Genomic DNA, 18,883 nt, shown 5'->3' with positions numbered 1-18,883 from the left:
TATACCTTTGCATGATACAACAAGTTTACCCTCCCCCTCCAAACAAGGGGCGAAACTAAACTTTCACTTCAGATGAGTTGCGCTTGGAGAGACGGTACCCTGCCTTGCTCTAGTTGTCTCGCGTTCTTGCAGATCTGGCGCAAACCTGCCAACCCATCCACTTCCTGTAGACAGCAAGTCCATCCCTAACGGAGGAAAACAAAGAGGGAGGAAGAATTTTACTAAGTGTTCTAAATAACGCGTTCTGAAGAGCAATCTCCACTTGCCCGTCCGTCCGCAACACCCAAGAGATCCGTCTTATAGGTGGGCTAGAATAACGTCTTATGCTTTATATCGCGTGTGTGCTGGGAGGCCGTTGCGTCGATCGTTGTGTTGAAGGAAAACACGCTGTGTGTGCAAAATAGAAGTGAATTAACCCCGAAGATCTATGGCACGGATGATACCATTGACGCTCAACTTTTTTGCATGAAAGTGAAATCAGTCCAAGCGCTGAGCTTGGGAAGCGAACTCAACCTACGTTAAGCTATATCAGAATACCAAGTGCTTTCATGTATTGGAAAAATGAGGTCTTGGCCCCTCTACCAAAGGGAGATCAGTTTTTATCCGAAGGAATTCCCGCAAAACAGGTAATGTGACGAAAACTAGACTATACAATGGTACTCTGTGTGTAAATATATATGCGTAATTAAAAGCATTAGAAGATGCACGATTGCTTTCTGGTAAACCACACATTGTTCGTTGATATTGTATAGACTACACTGGGAACTTACTGCTAATCTTCTGTCTGCTGTCATCATGTTGCTTTCTTAACTGCAACTGTTTTTTGTGTCTTAACGTGGTGTCAAGAATCACTGGTTGTGTACAAAGATCAGCTGCGCAAGGAATAGGCACGCGCGTCTATTATGAATAGTGTGATTTGCAGTCCACCCTCTTCAACATGCCAATTCGCCAGAGAAGAATTCGATTTTAATTACTGCCATTACAAATCAAATTTGCAATTATTTGGGTGGCCCGTTGCCTTTTCTGATTGACAGTTGAAATTGACACTTCGGGGTCCCTCTTATCATGAGCATTTCAAGCTATTTGTAATTGCAGGTCGTTTTTTTTTCGTTTCTCTGGATTGCGAGGAAAATACGATTACTTTAAGAGGCATGGGTTAAGTGAAATAGCTTCATTAAAACTGGGGCTTTTGTTGCAGGGCCCAAAATAGCCTACAACAGTTAAAATTGGGATTATTGTCTAGACGCTTTATATAGATAGCTGCAGGGCTGCAATGTCTCTCAATGATTTCATGGCTGGAGATGGAAGGAACTTTAGCCGCGAGTTGACGTCGATTTCTTGCTGTTAAACCTCGTCTTGTAGGTAATTTCTCCAGGAATGCAGCAGAGTGCACCGGGTGCCTCGCGCTGTGTGGAAGCCGAACACGAACACGTCATGGTAAGAAGTTATTCCTTATTTTCAATTTCTGCAATGCTGTTATTATTATGGCATCTGAAGCAAAGTGTTTTATTGCCATGCGTAAATTGTCAAGTTATTGCTAATTGTCCAATTGCCTGTAAAGTATTATATAAACCATAAAGCATGTGGCCTATGTCAGTTTTTGGTGATCCTGATAGCAAGCCTCAAGATGCTTAGGCTAAGCATGTCTCGGGTCATGAAGGCTGGAATATTTTAAATATGATGGTCCAGATGTGTTTACAACCTATCCATGTCCTTATTATTGACTTGTTTATCGTGCAGTCTCATTCTGACGGGGAATCCCACCGATCGAACATGGAGAGAGAGGACACGCGCTCCTCCCCGAGTCCCCCCTCTACTCCATCTATCTGCTCGCCTACTTCCACCGCCTCCTCGGTGCTGTCCACCCGGAAGAACGTGTGCGCGAGCTGCGGTTTGGAGATCCTGGACAGATACCTTCTCAAGGTGGGAGTGCGCGTGTTTTTGCCTATGCAAGAGTGTGTGCAAATGTAAACAGATCTAAAAAGCCTTTTAGCGTTTTTTTTTTGTTTTCACAACTTTCAAATATGTTTGATGTATTTGGTACAAGCGATAGTCTACATCCATGTTGGCTACATTATCTTCCGTAGGACAATGTTTAAATATTAATATGAATATAAAAAAAGCATACTCCAAAATATGAAAAGCAAAAATAATTTGGAGTTTCTGAAGAACCAGTTTGGACAAACAATTATATTCTAAACATAGGAAAGGACAGTAGCCTAGATCTATGGGCCAGTATCATAAATCGTTGTTTTTTCTGTCTTTCAATTTCACATCAAGACCTCCCAGCCTTGCGTGCACTCGCGTGCTTCCAAGTAAAAACAACTGCCTGGGTGTGTTTTGCAGAGATGCAGGAAGTGTGTTACTAAACTAGAAGATCATTTAGTCCGCTATCTGTCTCAATATGTCTATATATGGAAACGAGGCATGTGGAAATGATCATATCAGGAACCGACGGGATTAAATGCATCAACCATATTAATCTTGAAATAGGTTATTTTCTAGGCTATTTATCTTTCAATTATATGAACGTGTCTGCTTGCTTCTCTAAAATAAAAAATACTCAGAAAACCTAAAGCAAAATTATATTTGATGCATGTGATTTTTGTCGTAATATTAGCCTATAGCTGATCATAAAGGTTAACAGACCAAATGGTCCACTCTCCACCAAAGCTCGCTGTAATTTGATTGTCTGTTAAATCATCTATTCTAGACCTAGTGCTGCAAGGACATATTCCTTTATTTTGAACATTGCCCGTTTTCTTACACGGTGAACGAAGTATTGAATCATTTTTGAATAACATAGTGCTGATATTTAACTGATATTTAACTTAACTTAGTACAGGGACAAACATCGGGAAAAAACACAATTATAAGATATTGTATTGTTTATTACATCTGAATTATAATTCAACAGAATATACGGGTTAGGAATTGTTTTAACTTTAACGGCAATAGTCAAATCAAACAATAGTCAACAATTTCGCATAGTCTGCATGTAGCCTATGTGTGCACAGTCTAGCTGAAGTCAAATGGCCGATTGGACTATGATATGTGTAATCAAATATCGAATTAAAGGTTACCGGACAGAGGGAAACATCAGAAAAGGCATACTATTTTTGTAGCACCACCAAAATACCAAATAAGATATGGATGTTTTTATGGGAACAAAATTAATTCATTGCAAAGGGGAGAATAGCCTAAATGAATATATGTTATTTTACTGTTGTTTATTGTGTTATTATTGGCTACAATTGGATTGATTTATTTGAATGCAAATCCATGGCATAATATTTGAGAAATATTATGAAACGGGTAGTTTGGATACTGGATAGATACCAACAGAATATTAATGTGTTATTGTTATTATTACTATTTATTGTTATTATTACTATTGTTATAATTATAACTATTTCAGCGGTTTTTTTTTACCACTGTTTTGTTTCGCAGGTGAATAACTTGATCTGGCACGTGAGGTGTCTGGAGTGTTCTGTCTGCCGGACGTCGTTACGTCAACACAACAGCTGTTACATCAAAAACAAAGAGATCTTCTGTAAAATTGATTATTTCAGGTAGGGTAAGTTTTTTACTTTGTTTTCAAAATATTATTGAGGTTTGCGGTTGCCTGCCAAATGAAAACCTGACACCTTTGAGTGTGGCCATGCAATAGTGAGATGCGGGTTGTCTCATTTAATGGGTCAATGTTTTAAAAGGTATACAAAGCTTGAACACAATAGGGGTTGGAGTTAACTGTGGCTAAGTTTTACCAGTACCATTGTTGAGGCTACACCATTGGCCTAAATATTGAGGTGTTACAAAATAATTTTGATTCTGATTATATAGGATTTAAATATACAGGGAGATGTGAGATGTGTTTTGAAGGAATTATACATCGCTGGGATATAGAGGCCTACATGCATTCTCAAGATGAAAATTCGATCAATGCAGACTACTTCTTTACCTTAAAGTTTTGAATTTAAAATGTATTAAATAATACAATTTATAAAACAACAACAACAAAACAATTGCAAAATGCCTAATATTATTTTGAAGTAATAGACCTATCAACTCTAACACCGATGCCTCATCAATAATAATGATGGTAAGACACTATTATTAAACCACGACTTAATTTTTATAGGTTTACACGTTTTAAATCAAGTGATTGTACGCCAATATATTATTATTTTAGTTTTTGATAGGAACCTTTATTTAAACTAGGCAAGTCAGTTAAGAACAAATTGTTATTGTTTTGAATGTATAGCCCATGGATCGTTAGCTCAGCTAGTCTTTTGATTTAAAAATAAAAGTGAGATCAACTGATTCATCTGATTGTAATATAGGATACTATCTGTTATTGATTGTTATCTAATCTCTTGTAAGTGTCTTTGGGCCAATAAAGGCCAGTAAATAGATTAACATTATAACTCATAACATGTATGAGTTATGACCAAATAGAAATCCAGACAAATCAATGGTTTTGTGAGATTGTCTAATTGTAACAAAAGACAAGAAAATATTCACAGTAAATTATAATGATTCTAATTGCTGCTACCTGGAAGACTAGGATTTATTTGTCTATTTTCTTACGACAGGGGTTCCCAACCAGGGGTACTAGGACATGGGGGTACTTGGTCTATCCACAGGCGGGACACAGGCCTACTGGTAAAATGCACATGAGGGGGGTACTTCAGGGGTACAATGGGCAGAGCAAAATTCAGTTGGTGGTACAGTAACTGAAAAAGATGGGGAACCACTGTCTTATAGCATGCTGTCATACACCCTTTCTACAGTTTCTACACACAATAACACCATTCATCATTGCTTTCAATGCTATTTGTTCAGTTTCATATTTTACCACATTAATTGACACACATACAATATGTAAAAACATAATTGTTTTCATTGCTTTAAATGCTTATATATTTACAAAGGTCTGTAAATACATACATACATACATACATACATACATACATACATACATACATACATACATACATACATACATACATACATACATACATACATGCACTGCAGCGTGAGAATAACACTCTTTGGCTAAAGCTAAGAAGTGTTGTATGTATGATTGCAGAGTACTCAACACAAGGCATGAATGGAAGCTGTTAAGGTTTATTTTCAGTGTTAGGCTAATGACGCTAGTGACGCTTCACAAGATGTTTCATCATCGCCCCTCACAGAGTCTGGCAGTAGCACAGTGTAACTATTGAGAACTGAACACCAACAAGACTTGTGTTGTGCCACAGCATGCAGGCATGTAGAGCAGCTATCAAATCAACATCAAGCCTTAAACTACAGAACAGAAGTCAATGTCAACCGAGAATGTGTTACTGGAATTTTTTAACAGATTAACATCATGAAGAACACATCCAGGGATTGTAAACATGAGCATACAGCGCATTCAGAAAGTATTCCGACCCCTTGTCTTTTTCCACATTTTGTTACATTACAGTCTTATTCTAAAATGGATGAAATAAAACATTTTCCTCATCAATCTACACACAATACCCCATCATGGCAAAGCAAAAACAGGCTTTTAGACATTTTAGAAAATGTATTAAAAATAAAAAACAGAAATACCTTATTTACATAAGTATTCAGACCCTTTGCTATGAGACTCAAAATTGAGCTCTGGTGCATCCTGTTTCAATTTATCATCCTTGAGATTTTCTACAACTTGATTGGAGTCCACCTGCGGTAAATTCAATTGATTGGACAGAATTTGGAAAGGCACACTCTTGTCTATATAAGGTCCCACAGTGCATGTCAGAGCAAAAACTAAGCTATGAGGTCGAAAGAATTGTCCGTAGAACTCTGAGACAGGATTGTGTTGAGGCACAGATCTGGGGAAGGGTACCAAAAAATTTCTGCAGCATTGAAGGTCCCCAAGAACACAGTGGACTCAATCATTCTTCAATGGAAGAAGTTTGAAACCACCAAGACTCTTCCTAAAGCTAGCCGCCCGGCCAAACTGAGCAATTGGGGGAGAAGGGCCTTGGTCAGGGAGGTGACCAACAACCCGATGGTCACTTTGACAGAGCTCCAGAGTTCCACTGTAGAGATGGGAGAACCTTCCAGAAGGACAACCATCTCTGCAGCACTCCACCAATCACGCCTTTATTGTAGAGTGGCCAGACAGAAGCCTCTCCTCAGTAAAAGGCACATCGATGGGGCTGTAGTGGCTCAGGTTGAGAGCTTCAAGTTCCTTGGTGTCCACATCACCAACAAATTAACATGGTCCAAGCACACCAAGACAGTCGTGAAGAGGGCTCAACAAAACCTATTCCCCCTCAGGAGACTGAAAAGATTTGGCATGGGTCCTCAGATCCTCAAATGGTTCTACAGCTGCACCATCGAGAGCATCCTGACTGGTTGCATCACTGCCTGGTATGGTAACTGCTCAGCCTCTGACCGCAAGGTACTACAGAGGGTTGTGCGAACGGCCCAGTACATCACTGGGGCCAAGCTTCCTGCCATCCAGGACCTCTATACCAGGTGGTGTCAGAGGAAGGCCCTAAAAATTGTCAAAGACTCCAGCCACCCCAGTCATAGACTGTTCTCTCTGCTACCACACGGCAAGCAGTACCGGAGTGCCAAGTCTAGGTCCAAGAAGCTTCTAAACAGCTCCTACCCCCAAGCCATAAGACTCCTGAACATCTAGTCAAATGGCTACACAGACTATTTGCATTTCCCCCCCCCCCTTTTACACCACTGCGACTCTCTGTTGTTACCATCTACGCATAGTTACTTTAATAACTCTACCTACATGTACATATTACATAACTAACCAGTAATATTGCCTTTGTTATTATGGGGTGTTGTGTGTAGATTGATGAAAAAAAACTAACAATTTAATCAATTTTAGAATAAGGCTGTAATGTAACAAAATATGGAAAAAGTCAAGAGGTCTGAATACTTTCCGAATGCACTGTATATATTTTCAATATGATACATGTGTAATATGTTTACAAAATACTACTAATACTAATATTGAGTATATATTTGAATGCATCTCTCAGGATCAATGTGAAACACTACCTGACTATAGGTTCCTATTTGATAGAGAGAATGTTATTTGGACATATGCTACGGGTCGTTTTTAACCACGCCAAACTAGGTGCAAAACCACGCCCATGAGAAACCTAGCAACGTTCAAAGGCGTGATGATTGGTCAGAGTTCTCTTCGGATTATCACACAGAGTTTATCCTTAATAACTGATGTTGATGTTGATGGCTCAAAATTGTTACATATTGTTCGGTTCACTCTTTACTGTTCAGAATATGAACCACAGATATAATTGCTTTACAGCTGAGCATGGCCCTATATATAAAAACATTTGATAATTGCAGGACAATATTGCCTGTCATCTAATAATTAATTACCTATATGTTGAAATATGCACATTTACATATTTTTTCCGATTAATGACAAGTTTTCCAGATATTTTTTTGTTGTTGTTGTTGCTACCATTATCTGGTAAAGTTGAATATTTTAAGAAAAACAACCATCTGTTGTAGGAAAGTCCACCACTGAATACAATACTACTCACAGAACGTCCAGCATTTCTCCTTCATAATTAGTGGCCAATCACGTGACAGCCGGCTTCGTTTTATGGCTTTCAAAAATATATTCAAAAGCTTTAACAAAAAAGCAGTTGAAGAGAACTGTAACCAAGTTTTTAAAATTATATTACTGTAAGAGATACGACCATCTGCTGATGGAAAGAGTAGTCCAACACCGAACACAATGAAACCCACAGAACTCTCCATCATTTTCCTTCATAATTCCTCTTATTAACGCTGTAAACGGGTCCTTTCTAGTTGTATTTATTTTCCTCCGGAATAATTCCACATCATACAGATACATTTTTCCTGGAGACTGATGCCAGATCTGTGTCCCAAATGGCACACTATTCCCTATATAGTGCACTACTTTAGACCAGGGCCCTATTCCCTATATAGTGCACTACTTTTGACCAGAGCCCTATTCCCTATATAGTGCACTACTTTAGACAAGAGCCCTATTCCCTATACAGTGCACTACTTTTGGCCAGAGCCCTATTCTCTATATAGTGCACTATTTTTTACCAGAGCACTATAGGTCCTGGTCTAAAGTAGTGCACTATATAGAGGAATAGGGTTCCATTTGAGAGACAGCCACAGAGTATGGTGGCATGTTGGGAACATAACTAGAGGCAGAATTTGATTGGCTGGCTAATGTATTATTGTGGACATGGTGAAAGGGCTTTAATGGTTCCAAGCCTGAGAGGGAGCCTGGTACTAATGTTGAGGGATCAGTTCAGCCACGGTCAGTGGACACATTGGCATATCAGTGTGTGTGTGAACAGTTTAGCCCGACAGGCAGAACCATAGCCAGGGGCACATTGGCATCTGCCTGCTCTGCTCCCATCCCTCAGAGGATGGCAAAGGACCCTGCAGAAAGAGGTGTGTTTGTGTGTGTGTGTGTGTGCGTGCATGTGTGTGTGTATGTCAGGGAGAGGTGAAGGGAGTAGGCCTTGTTGGGGGTGTGTGTGTCCTGGGGTGGTGAGGTTTATGCTGTAAGGGTTCAGCAGCTCAGAGCGGTGAGTTGGGTCTGCCTGGTGTTGGGTCTGCCTGGTGTTGGGTCTGCCTGGTGTTGGGTCTGCCTGGTGTTGGGTCTGCCTGGTGTTTTGCTAATGGTAACCTTATACAGAGCCACTGGTCTGAGGTTTATAATCACCCGCAATTAAAGCCCCCAGCCTAGCGCCCAGCATAGCCCGGGTCAACGTGTTTCTGAACGTGATTCCTGTCACACTCCACACACATGCATGCTTGCACATATACTGACACACACACACACATGCACGCACACACACACACACTCCACAGACACTGACCCACACACCACACACATGTGCGCGCACGCCAACACATACACACACACACACACACTCACTATGTGTCTCTGGGCCTCCCGTTCAAACAGGCGCTAAGGGAAAAATGTATGTGATTCTGATCCACATCGGGTACTGTGTGTGTGTACATGCATGCGTGCTTGTGCGCGATAGGAACCTGCTTATGTAGACCTTTGTTTATTTACTCTAGTCCAGCTGTCAATCATTGAGGTTTCGTTTTTTTTACAACATGGAAATTGTCTGTATTGTGCAACACAATAATAATGTTCTACGTGACCCATGACATCATAGGGCCCCATTCCCCATGACATCATAAGGCCCCATTCCCCATGACATCATAAGGCCCCGTTCCCCATGACATCATAAGGCCCCATTCCCCATGACATCATAAGGCCACGTTCCCCATGACATCATAAGGCCCCATTCCCCATGACATCATAAGGCCCCGTTCCCCATGACATCATAAGGCCCCGTTCCCCATGACATCATAAGGCCCCGTTCCCCATGACATCATAAGGCCCCGTTCCCCATGACATCATAAGGCCCCGTTCCCCATGACATCATAAGGCCCCGTTCCCCATGACATCATAAGGCCCCGTTCCCCATGACATCATAAGGCCCAGTTCCCCATGACATCATAAGGCCCAGTTCCCCATGACATCATAAGGCCCAGTTCCCCATGACATCATAAGGCCCAGTTCCCCATGACATCATAAGGCCCCGTTCCCCAGGACATCATAAGGCCCCGTTCCCCATGACATCATAAGGCCCCGTTCCCCATGACATCATAAGGCCCCGTTCCCCATGACATCATAAGGCCCAGTTCCCCATGACATCATAAGGCCCCGTTCCCCAGGACATCATAAGGCCCCGTTCCCCATGACATCATAAGGCCCCGTTCCCCATGACATCATAAGGCCCCGTTCCCCATGACATCATAAGGCCCCGTTCCCCATGACATCATAAGGCCCAGTTCCCCATGACATCATAAGGCCCCGTTCCCCAGGACATCATAAGGCCCCGTTCCCCATGACATCATAAGGCCCCATTCACCATTTAGCCTCAAACCTCTTCTATTACCTACAGTGGGAGGATTATAAGAAATATGAAATTCAGGATTTTATATTGTGAAATGCGACATGGTTCAAAGCCGTACAATACCAGTGAGGTTATGTCATTGTTGTGGTTGGAATCTCGGCACCCAGAACCAAATCAGCTTTCACAAGAGACTATTGCGGTTGGGACCAAAAGCATCCCCGAATGTGGGGTTGGTTTGTGTACGAGGATTGTAGCCATTGATTGGTCAGGTGTATCCACAGTGGGTTGATTGAATCCCCTCAACCTTACTGGTTTGAACCAGCAACCAGCCAACCTGCTATAGAAAAGATTGATGACTGGTGTGAGTTCTGAGAGGACCAGAGCAAACCAGACCCAATGGCCTCCTTACATTCTGGCCCTGGACAGAAAAACAAGGAGATATTTATTGTTTGTGTCAGTCTCTCATCTGGCTCTGGACTGACAGCTGCTGTAATGGGGCGTAATAGCAGGAAATCAGTGTGGGTTTACTCTGCCTGGGGGGGGGGGGGGGGGGGGTGGTGGTAGGAGTGAGCAGGGGGTGGAGGGGGTACAGGACAGAACACACGCTGTAGTACCTAAACCCTCTCTTTTAACCAGAAAAACAGCCAGCCAGCCTGCAAGCCGTGAGCAGTTTGTGAGCCGCAGGCCACACAGGAAGTTGCAAAGCACCGCTAATCAGGGGCACCCTGGGATGCTGACATGGTAACCTGAGTGGCCGTCTGTGCTGCCGTGTTGAAGGGGAGGCAGCGGCGAGCATGGGGGTTAGAGGCGACAGTGTGTTTGAGGGGCAAGCTGCCGTATGTATCCAACCCTCCTCATCAGCCCGCCCCGCTGCCCGCCCTCTTCCTGCCAGGCCCTGATGAGGTCTCCCTAGAATCCGAGAGGAGCAAGCAATGAGTGAAACCAGACCTGGATAGAGGAACGAGAGACTAGCGATGTCAGATTGTCTGACAGGAGAAGTCAGGGAGGTAAGTGAACACAGTGAGACTTTCGATGTACCGATTCCATGGCAACAATGGTGTATGAAGTGATACACTAAAACAACACTTTTTCTATTTTAATTATGAAACAAAATTCTTGCTACCAACAGAATGTTATATATATGGGGTAAACAACAATTGCAGCTCTGCAGATTTTGCTGCGATTGATATTCTGGCCCAATCAAAGATCATTACACAGGGAGCACGTGATGCCGCGGAGCTGAGCAGACGTTGACAAACCGAGCTCTTCAAAGTTATTCTATTATTACCTAAATAACAACGTTGAAACAATATTCTAACATCGGCTGATAAATTGTCAAGTACTTACCTTCCCAAAGAGCCATGGACCGCCGACAGAGAGGCAAGAAGGACGACCAAAACGTCGTTGATTCCCAAGATAACGATAACGCTAGCAAGATTAGCATTAGCCCTCATAACTCAAACAACAGTTCCAGACTGTTGCTCTCGGCCTCTTGCGAGCCTGCCGACATGCTGGCTACTCTCCCCCGGGAAATTCAGGATGGTAACAAAGGTCTTTCTATGAAAATCGATAAGAGAACGGCTGAACTCCATTCTTCCATTGACGACCTGAAATCCTCCATGAATGATCTCCTTTTGAGAACGACTGAGGCAGAGTTGCGCATTAGCACAGTTGAAGACACCATCGCTCGATATGACCAGGTCTTGATACAACTGCAAAAGGACAATGCCTACCTCAAAAACAAGGTAGATCAGATGGAGAACCAGAGCAGACGTAGTAATATCCGTGTGGTGGGATTGAAAGAGGACAGCGAGGGCCGTGACCCGGTCCGTTTCTTCACTCAATGGATCCCGGATGTCCTAGGCACAATCAACTCCACCAAGCCACTGGAAATCGAACGCGCCCACAGAACATCAGCGCCGAAACCCCGGCCAGATGAGCCCCCACGGGCCGTCCTGATCAGGTTCCTTCGTTTCCAAGACAGAGAGAAGGTACTGCAACTCGCAAGAGCCAAAGGGGACATAACCATTGATGGCAAGAGGGTCAGCCTTTTCCCGGATATGAGCGCGGATCTCGCAAGACGTCGCAAGCAGTTCAGACCTGCCGCCAAAGCACTGAAGGAGAAGAACATCATCGGCTACCTCATCCACCCTGCGCGGATGACAGTTCAGTACAAAGGCCGAAGCCATCTCTTCAACACGCCGGGAGAAGTGTACACTTTTCTCAAAGAACTGAGCAACGTCTGAGCCAGGACGGTCTCTTTGGGGGATAAGATGCAGTTTGTTTGTTTTCTCTTATCCGGACTGAACCGCTGATATCCTCCGGTCGCTATAATTGATTTGTACATTTTCAACTAACCGTATCTTTCCGGGGTGAGTTCTATTACATTTACAGGAGAGTATATTTTGGTTTAGTACATATCACTGGGCGAAGCAAATAAGTGGGTTTAGGCCCACTGCTTTCCCCCTCATTTATGTTAATCTTTCGAAAAGAGACTCAAGCAGCCCTTACCGTGGGCAGTAAATATTCAGCCATAAATATCTATTCACAACGTTTGTTTTCAATTTAGAGAGCTCGCAGGTTTTAGATTACGCCAAGGTTTAGCTAGTAAGAGCAAGATGGAAAGCGAGCAGCAACGTATCTCTACAAGTGTATTCATGTTTGATTGTTGGGATTGTGGTTTTAGTCTAACAATCGGGGTGGGTGGGATTCTTTATTTTTTTCCCCTTTTTTCTATGTTTATTGTTTCCTTCCTAAAGAGACACATAGGTCACTTCTGTGTTCAAACCAAAGTTGAAACATTTCCTAACTATCTACATATGATAGACTTCCATTCAGTTACATATTTGAAACCCAACTATGCTTAATCCACTAAAATATGTCACATTCAACGTAAAAGGTCTTAACAGCCCGATTAAAAGGAAGAGAGTCTATACATACCTTAAGAAATTAAAGGCTGACATTGTGTTTTTACAAGAAACACATCTTACAGCCAGTGAACACAAGACATTGAAGAGGGAATGGGTAGGACAAGTTTTTGCGTCCTCTTTTAACTCCAAAGCAAGAGGAACTGCAATTTTGATAAGTAGACACATCCCCTTCTGCGTCAACAACACCATCTCTGATCCCTCTGGCAGGTTTGTTTTGGTGCAGGGGCATATGTTTTCAGAGTCTTGGACCCTATTGAATATCTATGCTCCTAACTTCGATGACCATATGTTTATTCAGAATGTCTTCCTTCAGGTCGCTCAAGCACCACCAGGATGGTTACTGGTTGGAGGAGATTTTAATTTTTGTTTAGATACAGTTCTTGATAGGTCCTCTGATAAACCCTCACTTCTTACCAAAGCCAGCAAGCTCACCATGTCATTCATGAAAGATCTCAATTTACTAGACATCTGGAGACAGTTGCACCCACAGGATAGGGACTACTCTTTTTATTCACACCCACACAAGACACACACACGCATAGATAACTTTTTAATATCGACACAACTGTTTCATAGAGTGTTAGATGTCGAGTATCTCCCCAGATTGCTTAGTGACCATTCTCCCCTGGTATTATCAATCTCCATTCCTACCAAGGTAAATGGAGCATATAGATGGAGACTAAATTCTACACTCCTAAAGCAACCTGAATTTTGTGCATTCATCAAAGAGCAGATCAATATTTTCACTTTGACAAACAAACCCTCCGCTCCTGACAGTTTCATTCTTTGGGACACATTGAAGGCCTATCTGAGGGGACAGATCATTTCCTATACTAAAGGGCTGAAGAGAAAACACGGTGCGGAACTGAGTGCCCTTGAATCTGAAATCTCAGAGCTAGAGAAAACCTACCAAAGAGGCCCGACTAAAGATCTATACAGGCTTTTGGTAAATAAAAAACTGAAATATAATATTCTGAACACATATCAAGCTGAGAGGGCCATCACTAAATCAAAACAGCGTTATTACGAGCTTGGAGAGAAAGCTCACAAAGTACTGGCATGGCAACTGAAAGCAGAGGAAAGTAAGAGGACAATTAATGCTATAGAAACTCTTACTAATGAGATATCTTTCGACCCTACTGAAATTAATAATACTTTTAAGAAATACTATGAAGACCTCTACACTTCCCAATCAAGCGATGATCTATCAGAGATCGACTCCTTTCTCTCCTCTCTCAACCTCCCATGCCTATCAGGGGAAGACAGCGAGCGCCTGAGTGAACACTTCTCAGTTCCTGAATTGTTGGAGGCCATTAAATCCTTACCTTCTAATAAATCTCCTGGGGAGGATGGCTTCCCTCCAGAGTTCTATAAAGAATTTAGGGAGCTGTTGGTCCCCTACCTTATGGAGGTACTTAAAAAAGCCAGGGAAGACAACTGCTTTCCAGAGTCTTTCCCTCAAGCAGTGATTACTGTAATCCACAAGAAAGGGAAAAATCCCTTTCTTGTGCGCCTCATATAGACCAATCTCTCTCCTTAACACAGATTGTAAACTGGTCACCAAGATGCTATCTAAGAGACTGGAGTCATGTCTTCCCCTGTTGGTCAACCCAGATCAGACTGGCTTCATAATTAATAGATTGTCCTCCAATAATCTCAGAAGGTTCTTTGATATAATTCACCTTGCTAACAAAAACAAAATACCTAGTGTCGCAGTCTCCCTCGACGCTGAAAAGGCCTTTGATAGGGTTGAATGGCCATACCTCTTTCGCGTCTTGGAAAAGTTTGGTTTAGGTACCGGGTTTGTAAATTTGATAAAATCACTCTACAAATCTCCTAAAGCTAGGATTGCTACCAACGGGATTACTTCCTCCTCTTTCCCTCTCTATAGGGGGAACAGACAAGGTTGCCCAATTAGCCCCCACCTCTTTGCCCTCGCCATCGAACCGTTGGCTGAGGCTATTAGAACGTGCCCTGACATACATGGCTTTGAGGTGGGCCCCCATACCCATAAATTATCACTCTTTGCGGACGACCTTATCTTATTTCTAACAAACCCAGAACTCTCCCTCTCTCACTTGCAGATCCTACTACAGTGTTATAGTTCTTTCTCTGGATATAAGGTCAATTTAGATAAAAGCGAAATCTTACCGTTGTCTGTCTTTGACCATCATACCATCAAGCACAAGTTTCCTTTTAGATGGTCGCCTATGGGCTTCACATATCTGGGCATAATGGTGGATGGTAACCTGAACAACCTCTATAAACTCAATCTGGCCAGTTTGTTGCAAAAGGTGGAGGGTGACCTTGGTAAATGGATGGACTTACCTCTCACTCTACTGGGTAGAATCAATGTAATTAAAATGAATGTCCTGCCCAGATTTCTATATCTGTTTCAATCTCTCCCTATCCCTGTTCCCGCAGCATTCTTTTCCTCTCTCGACAAGCTGACCAGACGGTTTATCTGGCACGGCAAAACCCCTAGGGTTGGCCTGGATAAACTGACCCTGGATTACAGTCAAGGGGGCTTAAACCTCCCCAATTTTAGAATGTACTACTGGGCAGCACAGTCTAGGTTTCTGGCTCAGAGGTTTGACAAGGGTCCCTCTCCCTCATGGTTGAACATTGAAAAGCTTGAGGTAAATGATGACACTGGGGCAGAATTGTTTTACAAATGGGACAGAAAATCTATAAAAACCATCACAGACAACCCTTTAATCATACATTCTGTCCTGGCATGGTGCAAACTGCATGAGCTGTTCGGACGAGGGGGATTCCTTTCCCCTAAAACCCCTTTATGGAACAATAGATTGATTCCTATGTTTTTCCAGAATAGTAACTTTAGACCATGGTCTGATAAGGGGATCACTCTTCTGGAACATTGTTACGAGGAGGGAGTTCTTATGTCTTTTGATCAGCTGAAACAGAAATACCACTTGCCTAACAGGGACTTCTTTAGCTACCTACAACTACGAAACTTTATTAGGGTGTCTCTCAAGGGACAATGGAACCTACCTAAGATGTCACCTATTGAACAACTCTGCCACGCAGACCAACCACTGTTCAAGACCATTTCCCGTGTTTACGATGCTCTTATGTCAGGACTAACACTGCCTGGGCTAGATAAACCCCGACTTAGATGGGAAAAAGATCTGGGTATTGATCTTGATGAGGGTCTATGGAGTGACCTATGCAGGGATGGTGTTACATCCACATTGAACTCCAGATACAGACTGATCCAGTTTAATTTCCTCCATCAGCTCTATATCACCCCATCTAGACTGCACAAGTTCAACCCTGATATCTCCTCCCTATGTTTTAGATGTGGCTCAGATGAAGGAACATTCCTCCATTCCACTTGGCAGTGTTCAAAACTACACGGTTTCTGGCAGGGGGTATGCGATACCATATCCTCAATCCATGGGGTTGCATTCCCTTTAGACCCGGAGGTCTGTCTACTGGGCAACTTTACTAACACCAATCTTAGGCAAAGCCATACTATAAAGCTAACAGAAATATTGCTAGCGATTGCCAAGAAATGTATCGCATTGAAATGGAAATTGGATTCCCCCCTGCCAGTTGCAATGTGGCTATCAGAAGTTAATAGTTGTATCCCACTGGAGAAAATTACTTACCGCTTGAGGAATAAGTTAAATACATTTTACAGAATTTGGCAACCTTTTATTGACTATATGGAGAATCTCCCCCCACATCACATTGAATTAATCTCTATATTATCCTTATATAATGTTTCACACGTAACGTATAATATGTAGCCTACGGCAGGTGACCATATGATCCAATGTCTCATTATATATATTTTTTTATTGTATGTTTGTATATATAATTATAATTTGTTTTATTTTTTCTTTCTTTGTTACGCTCATCTGTTATTGTCACTTTGTCCTATTGTTGTCTAATATCTTTTCACGTTTGTCTTGAATGTTGTTAATTGGAAAATGCAAAAAAAAAAAAAAAAAAAAAGATCATTACACATTACCTTGTGCCGAGGACAATAAAATGTGCAGTTTTGTCACACAACACAATTCCACAGATGTCTCAAGTTTTGAGGGAGCGTGCAATTGGCATGCTGACTGCAGGAATGTCCACCAGAGCTGTTGCCAGAGAATTTAATGTTAATTTCTCTACCATAAGCCGCCTCCAACTTCGTTTTAGAGAATTTGACAGTACGTCCAACCGGCCTCACAACCGCAGACCACGTGTAACCACGCCAGCCCAGGACCTCCACATCCGGCTTCTTCACCTGTGACCAGCCACCCGGACAGCTGATGAAACTGTGGATTTGCACAACCGTATGACGTCGTATGGGCGAGCGGTTTGCTGATGTCAACGTTGTGAACAGAGTGCCCAATGGTGGCGGTGGGGTTATGGTATGGGCAGACATAAGATACGGACAGTGGACATAATTGCATTTTATCGATGGCAATTTGAATGCACAGAGATACCGTGACGAGAACCTGAGGCCCATTGTAGTGCCATTCATCCGCTGCCATCGCCTCATGTTTCGGTATGATAATGTGTAAAAGTGTTGCTTCCGTCCCTCTCCTCGCCCCAACCTGGGCTCGAACCAAGGACCCTCTGAACACATCAACAACTGCCTCCCACGAAGCATTGTTACCTATCGCTCCACAAAAGCCGCGGTCCTTGCAGAGCAAGGGATACAACTACTTTAAGGTCTCAGAGCGAGTGATGTCACCGATTGAAACGCTATTAGCTAACTAGCTAGCCATTTCCCACCGGTTACAAATGCACGGCCCCATGTTGCAAGGATCTGTACATAATTACTGGAGTCTGAAAATGTCCAAGTTCTTCCATTGCCTGCATACTCACTAGACATGTCACACATTGAGCATGTTTGGGATCCTCTGGCTCGACGTGTACCAGTTGTCCAGTTCCCGCCAATTTCCAGCAACTTCACACAGCCATTGAAGAGGAGTGGGACAACATTCCACAGGCCACAATCAACAGCCTGATCAACTCTATGCAAAGGAGATGTGTCGCGATGCATGAGGGAAATGGTGGTCACACCAGATACTGACTGGTTTCCTGATCCACGTCCCTACCTTTTTTTAAAGGTATCTGTGACCAACAGATGCATATCTGTATTCCCAGTTATGTGAAATCCATAGATTAGGACCTAATGAATTTATTTAAATAGACTGATTTCCTTAAATGAACTGTAACTTAGTAAAATCTTTTAAATTGTTGCATGTGGCGTTTATATTTTTGTTCAGTATGTGTGTGTATATATATATACACTCCTCTCAGCACTCAGCACCTCTCACCTCTCAGCACTCAGCATATATATATATATATATATATATATATATATATATATATATATATATATATATATATATTCCACTGATTCTGCTCCAGTCATTACCACAAGCCTGTTCTCCACAATGAAGGTGCCATCAACCTTCTGTGATTAAAATGTTAATTTCAGACTGGTCCTGGTGACTACAAACGGAGGGTGTTGTTGTAATGCATTGAAAGAGTCTATGCTTTGATAGTAGGGTATCTGCTGAAGAAAAAACATGGACATTTAATAAGACTTTTTCCCATGCTCAATAATATGTTTATGTTAAATAATCTTGCAGATGAATATACCCTCTAATCATGCTCAACAGTGTAGGCCTCTCAACGACCTAGCTACCTCCCTCCATGTAAAGCACAATCAAACATAGCTCTCTCAGGGATGATCTACCCCAGATTACAGAATTCCCAGAGCATACCAAAATGTATCCACAAAACGTTTAGGGCTGAGAGAAGGGTTAACAGGAGGGCTGGGGGGTGCTGAAAGGAGGGTTGAGAGGAGGGCTGAGAGGAGGGCTGAGAGGAGGGCTGAGAGGAGGGCTGAGAGAAGGGCTGAGAGGAGGGCTGAGAGAAGGGTTAACAGGAGGGCTGAAAGGAGGACTGAGAGAAGGGTTAACAGGAGGGCTGGGGGGGTGCTGAAAGGAGGACTGAGAGAAGGGTTAA

At 42.6% G+C, this 18,883-nt stretch overlaps 1 protein-coding gene across 1 annotated transcript in view; it reads left to right on the top strand.

The window, feature by feature from the left end:
* Positions 1–548: 548 nt before the first annotated feature.
* The window catches only part of lhx6 (LIM homeobox 6), a 30,714-nt gene continuing 12,379 nt past the window's right edge, over positions 549–18,883 (top strand). Inside the window, exons 1-4 of the mRNA XM_038988800.1 lie at positions 549–626; positions 1,363–1,437; positions 1,741–1,923; positions 3,451–3,572. Coding sequence (XP_038844728.1) covers positions 549–626; positions 1,363–1,437; positions 1,741–1,923; positions 3,451–3,572 — 458 coding nt within the window. The remainder of the gene's footprint in view (positions 627–1,362; positions 1,438–1,740; positions 1,924–3,450; positions 3,573–18,883) is intronic.

Source organism: Salvelinus namaycush, chromosome 3 (assembly GCF_016432855.1).
Source record: "Salvelinus namaycush isolate Seneca chromosome 3, SaNama_1.0, whole genome shotgun sequence".
Taxonomy (NCBI): domain Eukaryota; kingdom Metazoa; phylum Chordata; class Actinopteri; order Salmoniformes; family Salmonidae; genus Salvelinus; species Salvelinus namaycush.
This window is presented reverse-complemented; position numbering and strand designations above follow the sequence as displayed.